Below are 25116 nucleotides of genomic sequence, written 5' to 3' on the forward strand. Positions count from 1 at the left end.
AGCCTCTCTCCACCACACTTCCAAATGGTGCATTCCAGACCCAAACCACTAACAATGTGAAAAGAACATTCTCACATCACATAAACTTCTTTTCTAAATAACTTTAAACCTGTGCTCTCTCATTCATGATCCTTTTACAAGTGGGAACAGTTTCTCCCTATCTACTTCTACTGCCCCTGCATTGATTTTGAACATCACTATCAAATCTGCTCTTAACCACCTTCTCTCCAAGGAGATCAGTCCCAACCTCTCCAATCTATCTTCATAAATACCGCTCTTATAAACCTCTTCTGCACTCTCCCCAATATGTTCACTTCCTTTCAATAGTGTGGCATCCTCAGGTATCATCCTTATTGCAGGAGGAATAAGAGGTTATGACCAACATCTTTGTAATTTCCACCTCTACCTTTCGCAGTATCCCATCTAGACCTGGTGACTTATCTGCTCTAAGTACAGTCAACTTTTCCAGAACAACTTTTGCTCAATCTTTGCCCATCCAGTATCTATAATACTCCCATCTACACTGTACCTTTGGCACTATCTTCTTCCTGGGTAAAGCAAATGCTTTTGTACCTCAATCATTCTCTGTGCTCCAACACATAGATTTCTGTTTTGGCCTTACATTGCCCCTCCCTGTGTCCATATACTTGGAGAAAACATTTGCATTCCTTTTTATATTAGCTGCCTGTTTATTCTCATTCTCTTATCGCCCATCACATTTCCCTTTTCTCTTCCCATCTAGTACAGAAATACAGAAAAACTAGAAGAGATCTTGTTAATGTAATGCAATATTTATACAGTTTACTTCCTGAAGGTATGATCTGCCTGGGGATGTTTAGGTGCTATCAGATGCACAGGGAATTCAAAGAGAAATTCATTAAATGAAGAGTGTTATTATCACTGGATTTTACAAAATGGTTGTATTTTAAACTGTCTCCTTTAATTCAAGATTAAATGGCACAGCTTGGAGAGAGGGATGTAACATGATGAAATCTACCAGGGACAAATCCATGTAACCTGGTTGCCACGGAAAACTATAAAAACATTATTAACACAAATTCGTTGGGGATTCTGCTGAACTTATAGTGGGTGAGAGGGAGAGGCCCCACAGGATTGGTGAGATGGCACCAGGAATGTTGGGAAGTGTCTGGGCTTGGCAGGGATTATCCAACTGTGAAAATGGAGGAGAGAAAACAAAGATTGGCTGACCGTTGGCATGCAACAAAGGCTGTCAGATTGATTCGATTCTAAAACAGACAGCTGCTATGACAGACATTTGTTGCAGGAGGATTGGTTTAATATTAAAATCAAACCAGATGGCCGTCTCATTTGGAGAAGTTATTCTGTGTTCTTGCATGAAGACAAGATGAACTGATTTGAATTAAATCATTTCAATCAGACCTCTGCGTGGTTCACTTTCTGCAAAATAAAATAATGTAGCGATTTGTAGCTGGCCTTACCTTACCAGATGTTTCTCCAGTGCATCTTCAAATGGCTTGGGAGTGATTGCTACTGGATTAGGCCATCTCATATTGAGATACTGGTTAGCGTGAATTTTCTCTGACGTATAAAGCATGGAGCTCCAATTATGGAGTTGACTGCCATTGCTGAACTGAAGAAAGTATGTAAGGAAAGACTTGAATTTGTGACATGGAGCAAGAATCTAAACTCCCCAGATGTGGGAGTTATTAGAACAGCCTGGGCAAATCCCCCTTTGTGTTCAAGCTTTTCCTGCTGTGGCAGGTTTCTGGTTCAAAGGATCTATATCTCAAAAGCATTAAGATTTGAGGCCCGATTTTACCATTGCCTCACGCCCATTTTCGGGTGCAAAAACTTGCTAAAGTCAGGCGTGAGGCGATTAGCTTGATCCGCACCCATGTCCATGCGGATGCCCACTTTATCAAGGCCCGAAAATGGGTGTGATCCGAACCATGACCGAAATTGGCACAATGGTGATTTAAATGTATTTGCATGCATTTAAATTGAATTAATGAGCTTTCTGCCCAACTTTACTTGCACTTCCCCTTTACGATTGTGTTCACCCATCCAGATTCGGTGCAAAACAGACCTGCTCGGCAAAGGCCTGTGTCGGGCACTCCAGCTTCTGAAGAGGTAAGTTCAGAGCTTCCAAAGGCTCTCTGACTCAGATTGATGGTGGGGGGAAGGGAGGTGGGTCAGATCATTCTCTCATGGAGGGGAGCGAAGAGGAAGGGCCAGATCACACTCTGATGGGGGGGGGGAGGAAGGAGGCCCTATTGTTCCCTGATGGGGGAGGGGGAGGCCCGATCGTTCTCTGGTAGGGGGTTTGGGGGGGAAGGGGGCACTGCTGTCACTCTGTGGGCGACCAGTGGGGAGAGAGCGTTGCAGAGGGTCATGGTCGATTTGGGTAGTGGTGTGGGTGGATGGATGAGGGGGACAGTTATGTTGTGAGAGTGGGGTGATGTCTGTGGGGACCATTGCTCCCACTTTTCATTCCCGGGCCATTTTATCCGCTTTTTGCAGCCCGGGAGTGATGTTTCAAGGCGCATTTTTTCAAATTTTTTCAGTGCGCACGTGCAGTTCAAAGCTCAGATCAGAGCTGCAGTGTTTCGGGTGCAATAAGCCCCGCCCACAGCACGATACACATTCGCAATTCTTTTTCAGGCTGTGTGTATCAGGGTGCCTGAAAGCAGATTTGCAAGTCGGATCTGACTTGTGCCCAGATTCAGAACTTTGAAAATGGTAAATGCCCTTGAAGTGCATTTTTTAAAATGATTTTTAATTTTGGGTGGAACTTTTTTGGGTGGCACTGTGGTTAGCACGCTGTCTCACTGCTTCAGAGACCCAGGCTTGATTCCCTTATGTGCTGAGTCTGCACATTCTCCCTATGTCTGCGTGGATTTTCTCTGGATGCTCCGTTTTCCCCCCACAGTCCGAAAGACACGCTAAATAATAAATAAACTTCATCCCATTGTGCTATGACCCTTCTCAGTGGTTCAATCTAATAACACAAAACAATTGTGAATAACAATGTAAATCGAATAAACATCTTGAATGACACTATTATATCCCCTTGCTCTTTAACACGGATTTTTTTTTACAACTTTAAAGTTAAGCAGTAACTTTTTTTTTAACAATGCTGTAAAATATTGCTTTGGGCTCAAATATTCCATTTTTTTACTTTGTATTTATTTAAAATAAAACGGAACTTAAATTTTATTAGAGGCTTAGGACGTATGAAACAAGTGGTTTATGAATTTCATTTTTTGAAATTCAGTGTAGTTAATGCTCACTTGGTGGTGGAAGATTTCAGGGATTGAAGGCACAATTATTAACTCCTACACATGTTTCAATGAGCTAGGTCAGTTTTGTAAAGTACACCATTGTTGGGATCAAACTCTGAAGGAGGCTCAAGGATAAAACATTCAGACAGCTGAATTCTTCAGGGCCAAAAGACAAATCATGTTCCACTTTCCTATTCATCCAGTGGGTTCCCCAGTTTTCTCTTACTTTTTAAACTCAGTTTGCATATTTGGCTTAAAGAGTTACAAAACAAAATGAGGCATGATGTAAATATTTTTTTAAAAAAATATACGACACAGGACTTTCACAATGCTTTACTTACCGTACGGCATGGAGCTTCTGTTAGCTGCTGGTGCTCCCTTCTGGTACACACACAGGGATGCAATGCAGTTCCCTGTAAACTGTTTCCCTGAGATAGCATTAGCATTAACCTAAAGGAAACAGAAGTGCTGCACCAGACAGAGTGCCAAGGAAATTATAATCCAATACAGGGGAATATTGACAGCAGCAACCTCAATGCAGTAGAATGGCTAATCTGTCTTAAGTAGCATTATTTTATTTGATGCCAGCGTCAACAAGCATCTAGACAGTCAACTGTCCAGGATCAACAGTTTCTTTGGCCACCTTTCAAAGTGCCTCTTGTATGTGTTACAGTCATATATTCTGTACAGGAAGTGAACACAACTGCTGGAGTACTTCCATCAAAGTTGTCTTTGATCCATTGTGAACATCTGATGGCACGCCTACGTGATGAACTATGAAATTCTCAAAAGTCAATCTGTCCAGCATTGAATCCATTCTCCTAGGCCATACTCACTGGGCAGGATATGCCTCATGTATGTAGGATTCTGAATGCCCAATGCAGTGCTTTATAGTGAACTGCACTCCAGTACGCAAGATTCCTCAAAGAGCAGCTGAAAAGACAGTTCTGTCTGGGTGACTGACCAATAGGTATTGGAACAGGAAGCTGCCAGAAAAAAGTTGGTGCACAACAGTCAGGAAACCAGCCTGCAAGTTTGAGAAAAAAACAATTTGAGGCTGTTAACCAGATAATGGATGGAGTTTGCTTTTATCAGAGCACCGTCAGACCAGATTTCCTGCTCGAGAGTCCACCAATCAAGAATCATCACGAATGATCATGTCAGCCTCTACAGAGACCAGTCTGGCCACCATATTCAAAGAACAAGGAGAATTTACAGCACAGGAAAAGGCCCTTCAGCCCTCCAAGCCTGCACTGACCATGCTGCCCATCTGAACTAAAACCCCCTACCTTTCCGGGGACCATATCCCTCCATCCCATCCTATCCATGTCTTTGTCCAGAGGCCTCTTAAAAGTCACTATCATATCTGCTTCCACTACCTCCCCTGGCAGTGAGTTCCAGGTACCCAACACCCTTTGTGTAAAAAAAAAAGCTTGCCTCGTACACCTCCTTTAAACCTTGCCCCTCACAACTTAAACCTATGCCCCCTAATAATTGACTCTTCCACCCTGGGAAAAAGCTTCTGACTATCCACTCTGTCAATGCCTTTCATAATCTAACCATCACCACTTTACTTTCAAATGGCATTACCATATCTGAATCTTCCACTATCAACATCCTGGAGGTTAAGAGCAGTTAAAGTTAGGAATGGTGCAGTGAATAGCTCACCTCCTGACTCTGCAAGGTGCAAGCCAGGAGTGTGATGGAATACTCTCCATTTGCCTGGATGAGTTCTGCTCCAACAACACTCAAGAAGCTCTACATCATCCAGGAGCCCACTTGATTCCACAAACATTCAGTCCCTCCACCACCAACAAACAGTAGTAACCGTGTGTGCCATCTACAAGATGCACTGCAGAAACTCACCAAGGTTCCTTAGGCAGAGACTTCCGAACCCACGATCCGCTGTCTTCTGGAAGGACAAGAACAGCAAATACCTGGAAATACCACCATCTGGGAAGAAGACAGACACTGCTGGGGAGGGTGAGAAGAGGGCAGGCACTGAGAAACAGGAGGCTGACATGTCTGTTGGACTTGCTCAAGCGGGACAGTAGCTGAGGTGCTGTCTCAGGGACCTGCAGGCCTTGACAAATTACTAGAGATGAACCAAATGCAGCAAACACTGTCTATGCAGTCAAACACCTGACTGCAGCATTCAGTCCCCAGACATTGTTTATCCAATTGCATCCCAGATATTTCACTGCTTCTGGATTGAGGTTGAAGTGAAAGTGTAATGGTTGCCAAGCCGATTGACCCAACTGCCAACAATCAAAGTGGGCGGACCACTTCAGATTGATTTAATTTGACTCCTTGTTGGGTTTAATTACCCATTTAATTGTTGGTGGGCAGACTGCTGACTCCCCGCTGTCCACCAAGTGGATTATTGCACCATTGTGTCAGGGTGTGCACTGTGTACTTTCATGCACTGTCTGCTCAATTGCTCAAACCAGTTAAAATTTCGGCCCAAACTTCTCAGAATTCTAACCCCAGCATAAGCCGGATCATTCATTAAGAGAATGGAAAAGAATTGAGATAGGATACATGGTGTTTGATGGATTAAATACTATATTCTCTTCACTGGCGCTGATAATAAAGTTATATTTTATTTATAGAATAACATTCTCAGGTTTCTTTTGAATTTATTTCCTCCACTCCTCTCATCTTTTCCAGCCAATGTTCTCTCCTCCTGAAAGCATTTACTTTCTGTCAGAGTATGAAACCATGGAGACCAACTGACCTCTGGCTCCTTGTCTAAATGATATAAGAGTTCAATTCAATGTGAGTCTAGACCGTGAGTGTTAACAAGTTATATTTCTGAATGGAAGCAGGAAGCAGTGCCAGACGTAGCTGGTCCAGTCTATAAGCCTGGAATGGTTGATGAGTAATGGTCAGAGATGGAAGCCTTACCTGTTTTATTTTCCCCTTCTTCTTAACTTGTGTGGCCATGCTATGGAGATGCCGGTGTTGGACTGGTGTGGACAGGATGAGAGGTTACAGGACGACACGGGTTGATTTGAAATCACAAGCTTTCAACTTCACCTGGTGCCATGCGACCTCTTAACTTGTGTCGGGAATCACTAGGTCCCCATTGTTAGCTCAGCTAGTTCAGTCCAGGTGACAATCCAGCCGTTGAAATCTTCCTTACTTTGCTTGTCTGTAGGCAGCTTCTAATCCCAGCTCTGTACAACAGAGCTACAGCCCAAGCAGAAGCCTGAACAGCTTATTCCTGTTCCTTTAACTGCCGTTGTTCCTTATCAGGCATAGTGTGAGATGCGCAGTCCTGGACTAGTTAACCAATCACTTAGAAAACCTCTATTGGTGCCTTTGTGGATGCACTGTAAACGGTGTATGTTTTGATTTCTTTGACAGGGCACACCATTCTGCTTTTAGGTGTGAGGGATCCTGTGTATGTGTAACCTTGTTTGTTCAGTCTATGCAAATACTTCATTTTGAGATATTTCTGCCAATGCACAATTACATTTAAATGCTAGACTGTAGGGGTTAACTAACTGTGCTAAGCTGAACAGTTGTAGCTAACTTGACTACATGTCAAATCAGAAGGCATGATGGGTTAGCTAAAAATTGATTTCATTCCTGAATGGTACACGATGCAGGCAAACAACAGTTTCCCATAACAGCAACTGTGAGGATTGTATATGTAGACAGAGACAGCATGCGAAAAACACTTCCAATAATGAGATAAGGGTTGAAATATATTTTTATTTTAGAGTGTATGTTCAGTTCAGTTCTTTGATTCCGTTCATTTCAGTACATGTCTTATTTGTAGCAGGCCTGGCCGAGAAGCCAGTCTCCAAGTTCGCTTTTTTTGCTAATGTCATGTTAATTCTTTCAGTCCTTCTCAATAAAAGAAAACCATTTTAAAGCTCATACCAGTGCTGTCCTCTTGTCCCTTCAAACGAATGAGTGGACCCAACGGGTGTGACAATGCCAGTATTTATTCCCAGCCACTAAAAACGTATCTTTTCACCAGTAAGAAAGCATGCTTTAAAAAAGGAAAGGGTTGCTCCAAGAACAGTGCAGTTCATTCTGACTCGTGTGCCATCCCCAATAAAACTGTACAGGAAGGTGGGTACGGTTAATTGGCTTCTGTGCGATGCCTGAAAAGCTCTCTTTGCATTCAGACACTAAAACCTCTAAATGAACACCTTTACTTAGTAAGCTGCTTTAGTTTACGCATGTTGCACCTCAGTTTTAATAGCCTGGTGGCCTTTCTCTGAAGAAAGCTTTTACGGCACGATCTCCAAATCATTATCATGCTTAAAAAAAAAGACCATTTTCACTGCATTTTCCTTTTGGTGAAAATATTTTTATTTGTGCCAAAGATTAACCAAGGGCAAGCAACCCCCTTTTAAGAGCCACTGCCTGAATGGATCCTTGTCCAGCTGTGGTCCTGTTGAGGTTCTCTGCACATGCCTTTCTACGCAGGAAGACTACTCGGAAAGGGGAAGGGTGGCTGGCCTTACCCAACTTGGGCAGGACGGTAGCACAGTGGTTAGCACTGCTGATTCACAGCTCCAAGGTCCTGGGTTCGATTCCTGGCTCAGGTCACTGTCTGTGTGGAGTTTGCACATTCTCCTCGTGTCGGCGTGGGTTTTCTCCGGTTTCCTCCCACAGTCCAAAGATGTGCAGGTTAGGTTGATTGGCCATGTTAAGAAATTGCCCCTTAGTGTCCAGGGATGCATTGGTTAGAGGGATTAATGGGTGTGATTTGGGGGTAGGGCCTGGGTGGGGTTGTGTTCGGTGCAGACTTGAAGGGCCTCTTTCTGCACTGTAGGGTTCTATGATTCTATGAACTTGAGCAATCCAGATACCATGTAGTCCCAATTAATTAGATGCTCAAATTTTGGACTAAAGAATTTTTCTATTGTAAATTTTAAAAAGCATCGTGTTTGGCACAGATATTTTACTGCTGTTGTCAAATGTTATACAACCCCTGGGTGCCTGAAAAGAGCATGTGACTATTATTATGATCAAAGAAACTGCCTGAGTAAGTCTCATGTCAGAACTCCACGGGTTACAAACATTGAGAAGCTCCAAGGGTTTTGTGGCTCGGGGTATGAACTGTACAGAATGTCTGGAAGCCTGTTTGGAAAGATTTTGAGCGTGTTAAATTGTGGAAATTATAAACACAAATGGCAAGCTTTACAGATGGTTGGTTATAGCTGCGTGGATTGCTGCATTCTAGCTAATTAGCTGGTGAAGAATATCTTATTTCCTTAAGAAAGGAAGATTGAAACAAAAACAATATTTCTCATTCTTTATAAAGCTACTTGTTCAAGTTGGAAATTTGAACACCTTTAAGTCAAAAGACAATGAGGATTAGTCACTGGGGCATTGGTACATTCTGGAAGCTTTCACGAACTAAAGGCCCTCCATTCCAGAGTAGCTGTTGCAAAGGGCAAAAATGTGTTCTGAAAAGTCTCCATTCTGTTGCGTTTTCCACTTGGGTTACTTGGTGGCACAGTGCTTAGCGCTGCTGTCTCACAGTGCCAGAATCATTAGGTTATTGTCTGTGTGAAATCTGCAGATTCGCCCTGTGTCTGTGTGGGTTTCCTCTGGGTGCTCCAGTTCCCAACCACAGTCTGAAAGATGAGCTGGTTATGTGCATTGGCCATGCTAAATTCTCCCTCAGTGTATCCGAACAGACGCCGGAGTGTGGCGACCAGGGGATTTTCACAGTACCTTCATTGCAATGTTAATGTAAGCCTACTCGTGACACTGATAACTAAACTTTAAACTGCAAGTACTAATATTGGAACCTTTACTAGAGGTTCCAATGTTTTAAACAACTGATGATCATAGAATAGAATCATAGCATACCTACAATGCGGAAGGAGGCCATTCAGCCCATCGAGTCTTCACCAACAACAATCTTACCCAGCTCCTATCCCTGTAATCCCACATATTTACCCTGCTGATCCCCCTGACACTAAGAGGCAATTTAGCATGACCAATTCAACCTAACCAGCACTTCTTTGGACAATGGGAGGAAACTGGAGCACCTGGAGGAAACCCACGCAGACATGAGGAGAATGTGCAAACTCCACACAGCTAGTGACCCGAGTCCGGGATTGAACCCGGGTCCCTGGCGCTGTGAGGCAGCAGTGCTCACCACTGTGCCACTGTGATGATTTCCCATAGATTATTCTCTTTGTTGTAATATGGAAAACTGTAGCTTGGTGCAGGGAGGATATGATGTTTTCTTCACAGGAGCGAATGTTTCAATTTCTGTGTTTCTATGAGACTTTGTAACACATTTTTACTCCTGCTGTTCCAAGGAGACATTACAGATTATGTCATGAGGTCACTTTAAAACGCAGAACAGGTTTGCAAACAGAGAAACCCATTGTAAATGTTAAACATGGGTGGCCTGAACTGTCAGACAAATATGGATCGTCCAGGGTGAAATGTGCGAAAAGTGGAGATAGTACCAAGCAAATGCAAGCAGTTTCTATGCCAATCGTTCAATTACAGCCAATAAAGATCACGTGGGTTTATTGAGTCTTTTCAGTTACTCTCCATAACCAGAAAAGCATTGAAATCTGTAATGAAGGAAGCAATTGAGTAAATACAAGAATTTAAACTAACCAGCCTTTCTTGACTGCTGTAAGACACCCACTTGTTTTACCTCAGTTTCAACGTTGCCACGCCATTCTGAGCATTTCCACCCACTCCCGTCGCAGCTTATTATTTCTGTGCTGTTGAGCTTTATTTGCAGGAACTGGGTAAACACGATCCCAAAGCTATTTTGGTACCATTAGAGAGATCTTAACGAGGAGTCTCCAATCTCAGCAAATCTGCACTGAATTCCAATACGTGATATTTGTCAGAAGAATTATGTTTCCATTCACTTTGTACTGACTTTGCCAACTTGACATCTGCCCACTTTCAGTCCCTATTGACATCTGAAATGTGCCCAAGGCAGAACAGGTGTAATTGTGCTCACAAATGTTTATACCCCAGGGTAATTATTTATTAATGATCATTATATTACACACATAGGTATGCGCTCTACAGCAGAAGTTCCTGAAGAACTTACTTATTTGATTAATCCAGTAGTGTGTTTTTTTTAGCCTATTGATTTGTCCTATCTGCAAAATGATTTGGAAAATGCCTCTGGAATCATCCACACTTCACTCTCTTAATAGTTTTCCAAAATTCCAATGACTTAGGTGTTCAGTGATAACATTTTATTGGATGCCATTACTGCTGATTTGAGGTGAATAAAAATGCAAAGAATAATCGACATAGATTGAGAAGCAGCAATGTTCAAATTTATTGAAGCACTTTCTAGAGATACCATGTAAGGAAGTAGTTTATTTGGAATCACAAGCTTTCAGAGCACTGCTTCTTCATCAGGGGTATGTGGAGGTAGCTTCACGAATGGCATATATAGGCAAGGACACAATTGCAAGATAATTACAGATTAGAATGTGAAGAATGGTTGGAATGTGAGTCTTTATAGGTAATCAAGTCTTTACAGGAATATACCTGTAAAGACTCGCACCAACCTCCACTCACCTGATGAAGGAGCAGCGCTCTGAAAGCTCGTGATTCCAAGTAAACCTGTTCTTACTGTGCCCGCCCAATCCAACATGTAAGGAAGTGATGATGGATTGATAAGTGAGTTAAATGAAGAAACGAGAGGCTGCTGACAGAGGTTGGGAGAGAGTTGAGATTTGACTTTGGATTATCCTGTAAACAGGATTGATTCAACTGCATAATTTTGTATTTGCTTCACAATTTGCATTTCTGTGACATTGTCTGTCATCTCCCTGTGCTGGGCTATCTAATGCACCAAGCATTTCCCAGTGTATGTCCATGAATCGGGTGACACAGTGGCACAATGGTTAGCACTGATGCCTCACAGTGCCAGGGCCAAATTTGATTCCCAGCTTGGGTCACTGTCTGTGTGGAGTTTGTACATTCTCCCCATGTCTGTGTGGGTTTCCTTCCACACTCCTAAGATGTGCAGGTTAGGTGGATTGGCTTTACTAAATTGCTGCTTAGTGTCAGGGAGTCTAGCTAGGGTAAGTGCATGGGGTTGTGGGGATCGGGCCTGGGTGAAATTGTGGCTGGTGTGGACCCGATAGGCTAAATGGCCTCTTTCTGGACTGTAGGATTCAATGATAATTGTTTTTTGGCAACCTGGCTCCTCAGAATCAACCTCTGTGTCCTGTATGCAGATCTATTACGATCTTCTCAGGAATGGAACATGAACCATTCCAGCTCCTGCACACTTGTGCCAGACAAATCACAACACCCAAATCCAATTTTTCTCCATAACTGATGTGGTGCTTACCACAGTCACATTCAGAGAGGATGCACCTTCAGGGACACTCTGCCCCTCTTTCTCCATTTGGGAGCTGTTACCAACATTCTCAGTAGCTGAAATTAAAGAAAGGGGCAAGGATACATTTGCAATGTGAGGGAAAGTGGAGAGAAAAATGTTAAAACATCTGCAGTTTGTTAAACAGGGTGTGTTAGCAGAGGAGAACTCTGAGTGTCAGAGAGGATTGAAGGGATCCTGCATGTATCTCTGTCCAGTGTCACCTGTAACTGCACTCTGCCCCTTCCATTCTAATCAAAGCCCCTTCTTCCAGCTGACAGAGGGCTCTTCCTCCTCTGGTGATAGCTTGTTATGTCTGGTATGAGTGACAAGCAAGGTAAAGGGAAGTGTACTAGTGAGAACCTTATGAGGACTTTGAAAAATGTAATTGTCATGATTGAATATTTTGTGTGTGTCTTTGTGTGCGTGTGTGTGTGCGCACGTATGCCAGATGTGAGTGAAGGTTGTGCAGTGGTGAGTGTGTGACCCTGATGTGAAGGATGTTTAATTAGTGTGGTGCAATGATTGCAGAGTAGATGTGGAGTGCAGTGTTGTAGTAAATGAGGCTGTGATTGCTGCAGCTTTGGCCAGAAAGTATTAGAGCAGTCATTTTACCCTTGACAGCTCTCGTTAAAACATTTCCTTCAGTCATGTCTTCCTAAAAATATTACATTATCAGTGCAGCCAGAGTGCGTTTCCTCTTTAAGAGGTATTGGCTGCCTATGTGGAGTCTTGGACACTCAATACAGCCGATCCTGATAGGCACTGGTTTCCTGCTGTAAGTACAATTCATGTATGGATGTTGCATGTACCTGCATTAGCAGTAACTCTGTATAGCATGTGCCCTGGTCTCTGCGTGTCTTTTTTGGGAAAAGTCTATGTTTTAGATTGTCTTTTATTATGTCTTATTATGAAGCATCAATTGTTCAATAACTTTTTGAAGTTTAAAATGTTTTTTATTTTCTAAATTATTCACAGTTTAGAGAGAAGAAGGACAATTGGTCAGAGAAACCTTTTTGAATGGGAGATGAATGTTTGGTTATTTACATTCCCAGGTTTTCCTTTAATGTTAATGTGTTTGATGTTTTCTATGTGGTTTATGCATGGGTATACAACATGCAATGACTATGTTCAATGGAAGTTGGACCTTTAGTGTTTGTGTGCAATTGAAATGAGTGAAGCTACACAGAACAAGTGCAGTTTTTCAAATAACGAAAGGAAAGGAATGGACCTTTTATCTACGTCAACAACACATTTATTTATCTACTTATCGAGAATACAATAACTTCTTTCACGCAGCTTGTTGAATTAGTTGCCTCAGAACAAAGGTGAGATTTTCTGTGTAGATTCCTCTCGGACATGAGGCCTGGTTTCTATGGAGATTGCTTTCAAAAGCAAAAAAAGTCCTCAGGTGGTCAAGAGACCATTGTACAGTGACGCCAACATGCACAGATCCTCAGTATGTTTGCCCTCTTGAGTTAACTTTTAAGTTTAAAGTTTATTTATTAGTATCACTAATAGGCTAATACTGCAATGAAGTTACTGTGAAAACCCCCTAGTTGTCACACTCTGGCACCTGTTTGGTACACTGAGAGAGAATTTGGCACCTAACCAGCACTACTTTTGGACTGTGGGAGGAAACTGGAGCACCTGGAGGAAGCGCACACAGACATGGGGAGAATGTGCTGACTCCGCACAGACAGTCACCCAAGCTGGCAATTGAACTGTGTCCCTGGCACTGTGAGGTAGCAGTACTAACCACTGTGCCACCGAATTCATTGGCTGGGTCATGTGTGCCGAATGGATGTTGGCATCCTCAAAGATATGTCCTGTGGTGAGCTTGCTATTGGCACAAAAACAATAAGTCCCATCTGCAATATGTGGATGTCTGTAAATGAGATATCAGGTTGATGGAGATTGGGGTTGATGGATAGGAAATCCTCATTGCTGATTAGAATGGCTGGAAAGCAACATATCAGAAAGGCATGGAAAAATCAGAGGACGGAAAGAAATGACCAGATGATGGAAAAGGGAGTGCTCTGGAAGGAAATATCAGTCAACTTCAGACCAGTGCCATTCAGATATGCCAGCGGTGGAAGAGACTGCCCCTCAGAAATCAGCCTCTAAGGCCATAACAGATGATTGCCAATCCAGAAGTGCGCAGCTCAGCACCTTCTGAAATGAATAGATAATAAAAATGTACTTACTGTTTAGAAGAAGTTGATATCTTAACTTGCCTGATCGTTGAAAAGATATGAGCTCGCCTGGTGAAACCTCTCTTCAAAAACCCAGAAAACCGTATAAGACACACTGTTCCCACTGCAGTTTTTAGTTCACTATTTTACACTACATCCTTCATGTGATGAAGCCAAGAAGAAATCTGTGGAATTGTTCCTGTGAGATTTCATCAGACACTCATAGCTGTTGAATTGATCTGTGGAGATTTTCACCTTGCCATCAATTTTGAGCTATTTCTGAATGTATCTGATAAACTGATTGTAAAATCAGGCAGAGTGGTAAACAAGTGTCTCACTTGAACCCGCCCCATTCCCACCATGTGGGTGAGGTTACCAGTTGGGATTTAAAAGTCTGTAACATCCCGGAGAGTCGGTGCAGACTCTATGGGCCTCCTTCTGTACTTCCGGATTCTATGCTTCCATAAAATTCCAGAACCTTTGCCAAAATCTTGGATAATATCTTATCTGTGTGCTAATTTTTATTGAAATCTATCCATTCACTTTTGAGCTGTATCATTTACAGGCTAAAAAAAAAGCGGGATGAAAACATAACCTTCTCCCACCTTCTGTGGTGGAGGTAACAAAAATACAATTAAACGTACTTGGCCATTAATTAACTTGTCCTTAGATGCTTTTCCCTGCCTGCTTAATACTTGCAAACCACAAAACTGAAAAAAAATTAAAAGCTTCTATCTCACCGAGGAGGCTTTCGGCCCATCAACATCCTATAACCCTCTCTGAAAATTCTGCTCATATTTTGACACCTATGACGAATTCCATCACAGGAGCTGAGACGATACACAACATTCTAAACAAAATAATCCACAAAGTTCTTTAAAAATGTCAATTCGTTCCATTTCCCAATGTTAATGGATCCGGTAAAAAAAATTTTCCAGGATCCACATCCATGTCTTTGCCAAAATTTGGTCAATTCTTCATACCTCTCTGTGTACCAAATGTTGTTGAAATCTGTACATTTGTTTTTGAGGTACAGACTGACAACCAAATGGAATCATGACCATCGTCCACCTCCAGTAATGGAGTTAATGAAGCGACTGATGTTTACTGACTTTGTTCGGGACTGAATATTGTGCGAACATCTGGTGAATTGGTGCGACGATGATAATCTCTCCCTCAATGTCAACAAAATGAAGAAGATTGTCATTGACATCAGGAAGTATAATGGAGTACGTGCCCCTGTCTACATCAATGGGGACGAAGTAAAAATGGTCAACAGCTTCAAGTTTTTGGGTGTCCAGACCACCAACAACCTGTCCTGGTCTCCCCACCATGGCGACACTATAGTTAAGAAAGCCCACCAACTTTCTCAGAAAATTAAGGAAATGTGATATGTCCGCTATGACTCTCACCAATTTTTACATATGCCCCATAGAAAGCATTCTTTCTGGTTGTATCACAGCTTGGTATGGCTCCTGCTCTGCTTAAGACTGCAAGGAACTACAAGGGGTCTTGAATGAAGCCTAATCCATCACTCAAACCAGCCTCCTACTCATTGACTCTGTCTACATTTCCTGCTGCCTCGGAAAAGCAGCCAGCATAATCAAGGGTGCCACACACCCCAGACGTACTCTTTTCCACTTCCTTCCATCGGGGCAAAGATGCAAAAGTCTGAGGACAAGTGCCAATTGACTCAAAAACATCATCTTCCCTGCTGCCATCAGGCTTTTGAATGGACTTATCTCACATTAAGCTGATCTTTCTCGATGGGCTAGATGGCCTACTCCTGCTCCTATTTCTTATGTTACACCCTAGCTGTGACTGTAATACTACATTCTGCACTCTCTTGTTTCCTTCTCTCTGAATGCTAGGCTTTGTCTGTGTAGCGCGCAAGAAGCAATACTTTTCACTGTATGTTAATACGTGCGACAATAATAAATCAAATCAAAATCCAACTTGCTGCTTTACATCGTGCATCAGGCAGTCACTCTTAGTGTTGCTCCTATTTGAATTAGTGATTTTTAAAAATCAGCCCAAAAATCCTTGCTTGGTAAAACCCTGCTTAAGGCCAATCATGATGAAGTCAGACAGGATTACAGAGGGGAGATGAGACGTGAAAATTGAGTGATGAATTTATATCACAGTCATTTGTATCATTAGACCCTTGCTTCTGTCTCCAAGGATTGTGAGCTTAAAACTCAGTTAAGCACAAGGATTATTACTTATCTGATGTAATATTCAGCAATAAACACTCAGGTTTTTTCCTGAATTTAGCATAACATATAGGATTCTGGCAGTGAGCTCCTGCAAATGTGCTTTGTAAGGTATTTTAATGGAAAATTATATAAATAAAGTAAACTAGCTGATGGGCATTAACTTAGCTGAAAATTCAGTGCAGTACTGAGGGTGTGCGGTACTGTTGAAGGTGATATTATTTGTATGAAACAAAGTTTCACCTAGTAGTTCTAAAAGGTCACAAAGCACTACCTGACAAATGAAGTTCTCAAATGGTCTGGCCAATGTCTGTCCCTCAATCAATCTCGTTAAAACAGATTTTCTGGCATTGTATTTGGGGCAGCTCCTGATGTTGAGTGGTGTAAACATGTTTGGAGATGGATTTGTAGACTCAGTTTTACAAGTGTTTGTGAATTAAACAAGCTAGAAATGAGATGATTGTAGTGACAAGGCATGACAAGTCAACAGCTTTATTCTGGGTTGTGGCCAGCTGCCTGGTTCTGCTCAATGGCACGGACATTTCCAAAGCTGTTATAAAATTAGCCTTAGTTGTGTAAGTGCTGCGAGCTGGCTGCTCTCCTGGAATACAAATTAAAACAAGGTGTGAAAGCAGCTCTGTTTTACATTTAATTGTGCCTTTAATAACATGAAAATATCAGTGCTGACACTACATTGCACCCAAAATTAATCCCCTGTTAATAACCCTTGCGGTGAACAGAGGAAAATCTTATCTCATTAGTGTGGGTCTAGTTGAAACACCAGTCCCAGAAGTGATAACCAATGTCAAATCTATTATGCCACAAGTGCTGCTGTCATTCAAGTAGATGGCCTGTCAGCACATTTGTGAGGCTTCAGGGCATAGTCAATAAATGTGGCCTTGCCAGCATTGCCCATATCCCAGGATTTAAAATAAAAAGCCCCTTATCAATAGCTTAAACAGCACAATCACAGAATCATAGATGAGGATCGTTACTTATCTGATGTAATATTCAGCAATAAACACTCAGCTTGTTTTCTGAATTTAGCATAACACAAGATCCTGGCGGAGAGTTCCTGGAAATGCATTTTGTAAGGTACTTTCTTATGGAAAATTACAGAAATGAAATAAATTAGCTGCTGCTTTTGTTCTTTTAGTTGTATCCGTTTTCAGATAAGTGCTTCCAGGTTTTGAAGGCAATGAGATTTTGAGCTGTTTACAATATTTGAGGGTATTTTACTCAAATGTTTGAGTTATTTTTATGGGTATGTAAACCATCACAAGAGGGTTTGTTCTCAGTTTAGGTTTTCACTTTTGCCTGAGTTAGTGCTGGGAACCTGGAAATGCGTTTTTAAAAATTTACAGTTTTTTTTTTATCTCTAGTTTTCTGCACAAGCTAAATTTCCTGAAGCAGAAATCAGTTTTACTCTTTTAAAAGCAACTAACGGTTGTTATGTTAGATTCACAGTTTGGTTTAAATTTTGACGATGCAAAGTTAGCAAATGACTGACCCTTGGGAATCTAGAGCTTGAATATTGCTGAAAAGAGTAATGTTGCCAAAGTTTATTTTATTGCACTCATCAGGATGAAGTGAAAATTCCAAATTTCAAACTATAGGAGAATTCGGTTTAGAACGGAGTTGAGGAGGAACTTCTTCACTCAAAGGGTGGTGAATCTCTGGAATTCTCTGCCCGTTGAAGTGGTGGAGGCTGCCTCGCTAAATATTTTTAAGAAGCGGGTTGATGGGTTTTTGATAAGAGAAGGGATTAAGGGTTATGGGGAGAGGGCGGGAAAGTGGAACTGAGCCACGACAGATCAGCCATGATCTTATTGAATGGCGGGGCAGGCTCGAAGGGCTGGATGGCCTACTCCTGCTCCTATTTCTTATGTTCTTATGTTCTTATGTTCTTATTCTACGGGAGAAATGGGTCCTGATTGGATGGCAAATTGACACTATTTGCATTCGCTATGCAAGGCGTAGGCAATGAGGAATGATAGATTCCCTGGACTCCTGCGTAATTTAAGCAAAGTGAAACTCTTGAAGATGGTCCTTTTGTTTGCAGTGAATATGTCCTTGTATATGAATATATTACATTTTTATCAAGCAAAGATACTTTTAAAAATTTGTTTCTGAGATATGGGGATTGTTAGCAAGGCCAGTCTTTATTGCCCATCACCAATTGCCTTTAAGAAGGTGGTGGTGAGCTGCTGCAGTCCATGTGATGTAGATGCACCCACAGTGCTGTTAGGAAGGGAGTTCCAGGATTTTGATCCAGTGACAGTGAAGAAACAAATCAGAATCCAAATCAGAATGGTGAGTGACTTGGAGGGGAATGTCCAGGTGATGGTGTTCCAATGTTTCTGCTCCCCTTGTCCTTCGAGATGGCAATGGTCATTAGTTTAGAAGATGCTGCCTGAGGAGACTTGGTGGGTTCCCGTAATGCATCTTATAGATAGTATACACTGCCGCTACAGTTCATTGGTGATGAACATTTCATTTGCCTTTCTGTTCATTGCAATCGAGAGTGCACCAGGGAACGATTAACTTCCAAGCTTTTGTTCAAATTCAAATGAGGCAAGTTGACTCTGATCAAGGCATTGACATGGGGAATAAATGAGGGAAATTTTTTTTAGTTGAAAGAGGCACAATGTGTGGACGTGCTCTTTCTGTCTGCAAAAGACAGGGCCGTGTCTGTGGTTATATGTAGAAGCTAACAACAATATACGTCGCTTCTACGTATAACCACACACAGCTTCTAACATGTGAAAGTGAACCACAGTGCAAGCCTGACAATTTTGAGCACATTGCCAGTGCAATTCTCAGCACAATCAGGATTGTTTAGCAAGTATTGTGCAATCGCAGAATCATATCTAATGTTGGACATTATGCTTTGAGTTTTGCAAGCACGAGCTGGTGGATATGGTCAGGATTTTCTTGTTGTGACCAGCTGAAGGGACGTATTCTTTGATACGATCCACCAGTCGTTCAAACATATGGTCTACATATCTGGCATCACTGTGGAACTGAAATTTATGTAGTACTTTCTTCATTTATGTGATAGGCAGAATGTCATTTTGGCTTGACAGCAGCATCCTGTTAGTGATGAATACAACTCATGTTGCTGCTGCATAGTAACAGGGTCTTAAAAGAAGTTGCTGCTGAGATAACAGATGCGTTGGTTTTAATTTTCCACTTGAGTTGCTACTGCATAGTAACTGTGTAGAACAGCTGGTTTCACCTTTGAGTTTCTGAAACACCTCTTTAGGAGAATCTGAGGTAGACTGGATACTTTTCAAGACTGCAAGTGTTGGCCTTAGGCCTATTGATCAGTTTGCATGAGGTACAGCAAGCAATGATCTGATCAGGGTAGCCATTATCCTGCTGGCTGGCTTTGATGTGCCCGATTTTGGTACTAAGCTTGCATGGTGAGCAAATGGCTTGGTCCTGATTTACAGGGACTGTATTTTGTGGAACTGTAGGGATCTTTACACATACATAGACCAGTGAAAGTAGGCTTATAGCAGACCATGTTGGAGAACCCATTGGCAGATCTCTTAACCAGCACGTCAAGGAAAAGAGCTCATTTGACTGCTCCATTTTAAAGATGAATTTGAGTGCAGGATGGAGCCCATTAAGGTGTGAAAGCAAATTCTTACATGCAGCTGCAGATTTAATTTTAGCAAACGTATCACTTACACATTGGAAATATGCAAAAATGAAATATCATTTCATTGAAGATGTGTTTCTCATGGAAACTGACAAAGATGTTAGTGGGAACTGGACCTATAGGAGATCCCATGGTAACACTATCTATATGAGTTGATATGTTGTCATTAAAATTGAACCCAGTTGCGTGAATTACTGAGTTCCTAAATTTGGTGGATTCAGACAATAGTGGTGGCTCTAGATCCTCATGATATAATGACACAGTGAAATGTCTATGACTTTCTTAACTGGTAAATTAGTGAGTAGGATAACAATGCCGAGTGAGCACATGGACGTGATGTTGCTATCCAAATGCAAGTCCTGTATGGTCTTTGCAGAGCTGATGTAATCCTTCACCAAATATCTGGAAAACTTGCTCAGAACTGATTGTGGCAACTTGCACAACTATTTAACCAATTCATATTGTGCAGAACCGTTCAAATAAGAAAGGGGACATCAAATTTGTGTGTCTTGGGCTGCCTATGCATACACAGATAGAATTCATCCTCTTGGCTCATTCTATCATATCTTCCACTCCTGAAAGAAGTTCATCAAGCGTTTTTGTAACTTGTTTTCGATGAGGACTGTCTGGTCACGCTTAGCATGGCCAGGGTAGCCATTATTAAGGATGACTATTCCAGTCCCTTTGTTGGGTTATCAGACATGTATGTTTGGGGTGGGTCTTGAGGCCTCACAACTCTATCAGGCATTCACATTACAAGTGATTGTTGTGATTCGTGAGCAATGTGTAAAGCCAGCCTTTTCACACTGTTACTGTGCAGTAGCAACGTGAGTAGTATTTTCCACTAACAGGATGCTGCCGTCAAACCAAAACGATGTTCCGCCAATCACACAAATGAATTTATAATCTGTTTATTAGTGTCACAAGTAGACTTACATTAACACTGCAATGAAATTACTGTGAAAATCCCCTAGTCGCCACACTTCAGGTACCCTGGGGGAGAATTTAGCATGTCTAATCCATCTAACCAGCATGGACTATGGGAGGAAACCAGAGCATCCAGAGGAAACCCACGTATTCATGGGGAGAACGTGCAAACTCCGCACAGTCACCCAAGCCGGGAATCAAACCTGGGTCCCTGGAACTGTGAGGCAGCAGTGTTAACCACTGTGTCACCATGGCACTCCTAATGTGGTGTGTGTGGATTTTAGTGCTGGTGTGATTCTAGGTACCTAGGCTGCACATCGCAATGACTACAGATCATATCAAACGTTGCCTCCCTATGGCTGTTTGCAACAGGCAAAGTATTGGCTATACCCAACCAAACTGCGCTTGAAAAAGGCAAAGCGTAGTGTCCAATATTAGATGTGACTCCACAATTGGACAGAACTTGCTAAACAATCCTGATTGTGCTAAGAATGACACTGACGGCAAGTTTAAGATGATCAGCCGGGCCCACAGTGTGGCTCACTTACGTGTGCTAGAGGCTACAGATATTTACACATAAGGGCCTGTCCTTTGCAGACAGAAAGAGCATGGCCACACATTGTGCCTTTATCAGTTAAACAAAAGTCTAGGAGATGATCATTCTCTGCTTCATTTCCCATGGCAATGGCTTGACCAATCCGAGTCGATCTGATTCATTTGTATTTGAACAAAAGCTTGGCAGTTAATCTTCCCTGGTGCGTCCTCATTAACAACACTTCTACCAATCAGACTGCCAACCAATTAGCACTCTCTTTTAAAGTTAAAGATAATTTATTAGTCACAAGTAAGGCTGACATTAACACTGCAATGAAATTAATGTGAAATTTTCCTAGTCGCCACACTCCAGCACCTGTTTGGGTCAATGCATCTAACCTAACTCTTCTCATGCAGTATAAGTTGTTATTCTCTTTACTATTGGTATTCTTGTGAACTATCCTGATGAGTGCAAGTTGAAAAGCTTCAACAGCATGCCTCTTTCTTCAACATTACTCAGATTCTGTGCCACCAAATGACTATCTCTCAATTTCATTATGCTTTTCCTTTTGAAATATATGTAGAAACTCTTATTATCTGTTTTCTGTATCTGGCTAACTTCCTCTCATACTCTAATTTTTCCCTCCTTATTAATCTTTTTATCAAGTGGGCCAGTAAGGGAAGTTGGGAGGTCAGGAGTTGAGGGGCGAAGAGATGGATTTTATGGATGAGATCAGCTTGGAGACATTGGGCGGGATTTTTCAGACTTGCCCGCCAATGGGATCTTTCGGCTTGCCTGCGGCGGGTCCCGTCATGACAGAGTTGGAAAATCTCAACCTATAAGAGGGGGGTTGGGGGAAATAATCTAGAGAAAGACATAGATATGGAGCGAGGGAAAGGGGAAGTCAGCAGTGGGATAGGGCGCAGAGAAGCTTTTGATTTCGGTGAAGTGAAGAGGAGAAACAAGAGGACGGAAATTTTCCATGTCTTGGTAATGAAGAAATCCATGAGCTACTCATAGTTGTTCACTGTGGAGGTGAAGGGATCAGGGAATGGAAATTTAAGGAGGTGGTAATTGAGAAAAGAAGCTGGATACTATTCTCTCCAGGATGAACCTCGAGTAGAGGATGCTTTGGAAAAAGGAAACTGGAGGTCAGTGGAGCCTGATGTGGTGGAACAGAAAACTAAGCCATCTATGTTCCATATGTATTTGTGTTTACACCCTTTGAAACTGGGGGAGCCAAGATGGGAGCTATAGCAAGGGGATCAGAGACATAAGATATTTGTCAGGGCAATAGCACCAAAGGTTCACAGCTGCTGAGGTATCAGTGTGAATTGAAGGCCAGAAACTTAGGGAGCTTTGGAGTTTGAAAGTGGAGTTATAAGTAGGAGGAGGGTTTATCTCGGGGACAGACGCTGAAAGAAGTTGGGGTTCGATGGGGGAAGTGGGTTATGGGTGGTGAAAATTTCAAGCACATGATTGGAGATGTCGTTGCTTGCTTGTGATTGGGACTGCAGACACCATGCTGAGGTAAAGCAGGCGGCAGTGAATATGGATAGCAGAGTTTATATAGAGGGGAGCAGTTCGGTGAGGATAGGAGAGTGCAGACTGGGATGGAGAACCTCATTACCTGGGATGAGCCACTGATACTTGGGCTGAGGGAAGACCAAAGACGAGATCATTCAGCAGTGCAAGAGCAGACTAGAGCTCATCCAATGTGGTCCCAGCTGGGGAATAGAAAGCTAATCCACAGAGGCAGGCCAGATAATGCAATGGACACAATCCAAGAGATGGTACAGGCTCAGTTAAAAGTTGACTACACACGATGAGGCCTAGAAAAAGGCTGATTTTCTGGCAGGGTCGAGCATGAGCAAAAGCTGAGATGGCAGGACATGTACTGTTTCACATTTTGAATATCCCTGCCTTCACTATTCACTCATTTATACTTTGAAATTGCAACTGTACTGTTACCTCTGGTCACAGCGCTCTGTGAATGTATTGTGTGACTAGTTTATTGGTGACAGAGTGGAGATAGGTTGCATCCTCCAGACAACAAGGAGCTAACTGACATAAGCACGGGGCTGCAGACCTTAGGAAGTGGGATGTCTGAGACGCCTATATGGGCTTTGTGTATAAAAGCTTGTAAATAAGCAGTTGTTTTTAATGTCAGTCTGGTTGCTATAGAAACAACACCACAGTATAAATGTTGAGGTTGATTTTAATCTTACTCATCTGGTGGGTAGGTAGAAACAAGATATCTGCTCAAACCACGACCATTTTGGATTGTTGTATGTTAAACCTGCAGCCTCATACATTCTTGTCACATGGGGATCTAGTACGTCAATAAGGTTGCAATTTTAACCAGGGCCGCATGAAGAAGCCGCTGTGTCTTTCCTGCTGCATGTTGGCAGCTGATCTGAAGACACTTTAGGGCCTGGAGTGCGCCTCCTTTGGGCCCCACTATGAGAGTTAGGGATTTCCTGTCCCCTATTCCCTCCAGTAAGACTCTGCCCAAAACCCACTCCCGACCAGTTGCCCAGTACTTTCCACCTGGAATCAATTGTGTGCCCTCCAGGCCGGGAGGGACCGTCCCCAGTTAAAAATTTCCATTTGCTGCCTCTCCTGGATAAAAAAATCAACTCGACAAAGCGAGTTCCTGTTGGACAGATAACATTTTGCTCCCATTATGCTGTGTTTTCCAACACTCTGAAATGCAGCTGGTAATGTACTCCAGAAAGTGATTCTGCATTTGCCCCCAAGAATATAGATTCCTCTGATGGCTCAGTGCATTTTTCCAGTCAGTAGGCGCATCATAGGCACTGGGCTAACCCAAGCCTCCAACAGGAAATTGGAAATGGCATTTGGAACCTTAAAGAGGATGCAGGAATACAAAGGAATGGGGGAAATATTCATTCAAGATGTGAAGTTGCCAAATCAGATTTAGTGATTGAGAGTATGATCTAAAACGTCTGCTGCTTTTTTTTTTGGAGATTGCTTCAAGCCATCACCTAACTGTGTTGATTATTGAGGGGGATTAGAAGAGTAAATATGTAAGGTTATGGGGATAGGGCCTGATTGGGATTGTTGCTGGTGCAGACTCAATGGGCTGAATGGCCTCCTTCTGCACTGCAGGGTTTCTAGGATTCTATGATTCTATTATAATTATATTTTCTTCCATCAGGCCACACGGGTCGTTTAATCAAAGCGCTGCTGGGAACCAGTATTCTCTTTCTCTGTGCACATGGAGGCTTTCAGGTTGCTCTATATGTTTTGGCAGATGAAGATTTGTTGGGCAATAACTGTAAGTACAAATGAATATTCATTTTTTTTCCCATCAACAATGGTGTGTGCTTTAGATACTGATAGACTGATGCTTCTGTGTGACTCTTTTTAAAAAAAGAAATTCTTGTTGTGGCGCGCCAGGCGTACCTTTAAAAAGTGTTTGGAGAATTTTCAGCTCTCTTTTTCTCCTGGTAGTTTTCTAAATTGAAAAAACAGCGGCCTTTTGGCCCACAATAGGCTTTTAAAGCAACTTGATTTGATCCTGGCTCTGTCTGGAGTAGAGTTTGCTATCCAGTGTTGTGTCCAAGTAACCATTCATCATTGTGAGCCAAAACAGCATTGTGGGTAGGCCTTTTACCACGGAGATCATCACCGCTGAGCCACAGTGACTGGGAAGCGCAAACCCAGGTAATTGCTCCCTCATTTCTCTAGCTGAAGAGCCCTGTGGCTGGTGTCACCCTGATTAATGTGCAGGCTGAGGATCAGGTAACAATAGAGAATCATAGAAGCCCTACAGTGCAGAAGGAGGTCATTCGGCCCATCGAGCCTGCTCTGACAGCAATCCCATACAGCGCTCCATCCCCATAACCCCTTAATCCCCCTGACCCTAAGGGGAAATTTAGCATGGCCAGTCAACCTAACCAGAACGTCTTTGGAGTGTGGAAGAAATCCGGAGAGCCTGGG

The 25116-nt window shown here is 42.4% G+C and overlaps 1 protein-coding gene across 2 annotated transcripts in view; it reads left to right on the forward strand.

Moving 5' to 3' along the window:
• Positions 1–25116, forward strand: part of piezo1 (piezo type mechanosensitive ion channel component 1 (Er blood group)) — a 298079-nt gene that overhangs the window by 82425 nt on the left and 190538 nt on the right. For both annotated transcript variants that reach the window (XM_080186829.1, XM_080186830.1), the window contains exon 3: positions 24332–24451. In XM_080186829.1, coding sequence (XP_080042955.1) covers positions 24332–24451 — 120 coding nt within the window. The remainder of the gene's footprint in view (positions 1–24331; positions 24452–25116) is intronic.

The sequence above is a fragment of the Carcharhinus amblyrhynchos genome, chromosome 4 (genome assembly GCF_965287045.1).
Source record: "Carcharhinus amblyrhynchos chromosome 4, sCarAmb.v2.hapA, whole genome shotgun sequence".
Taxonomy (NCBI): Eukaryota; Metazoa; Chordata; class Chondrichthyes; order Carcharhiniformes; family Carcharhinidae; genus Carcharhinus; species Carcharhinus amblyrhynchos.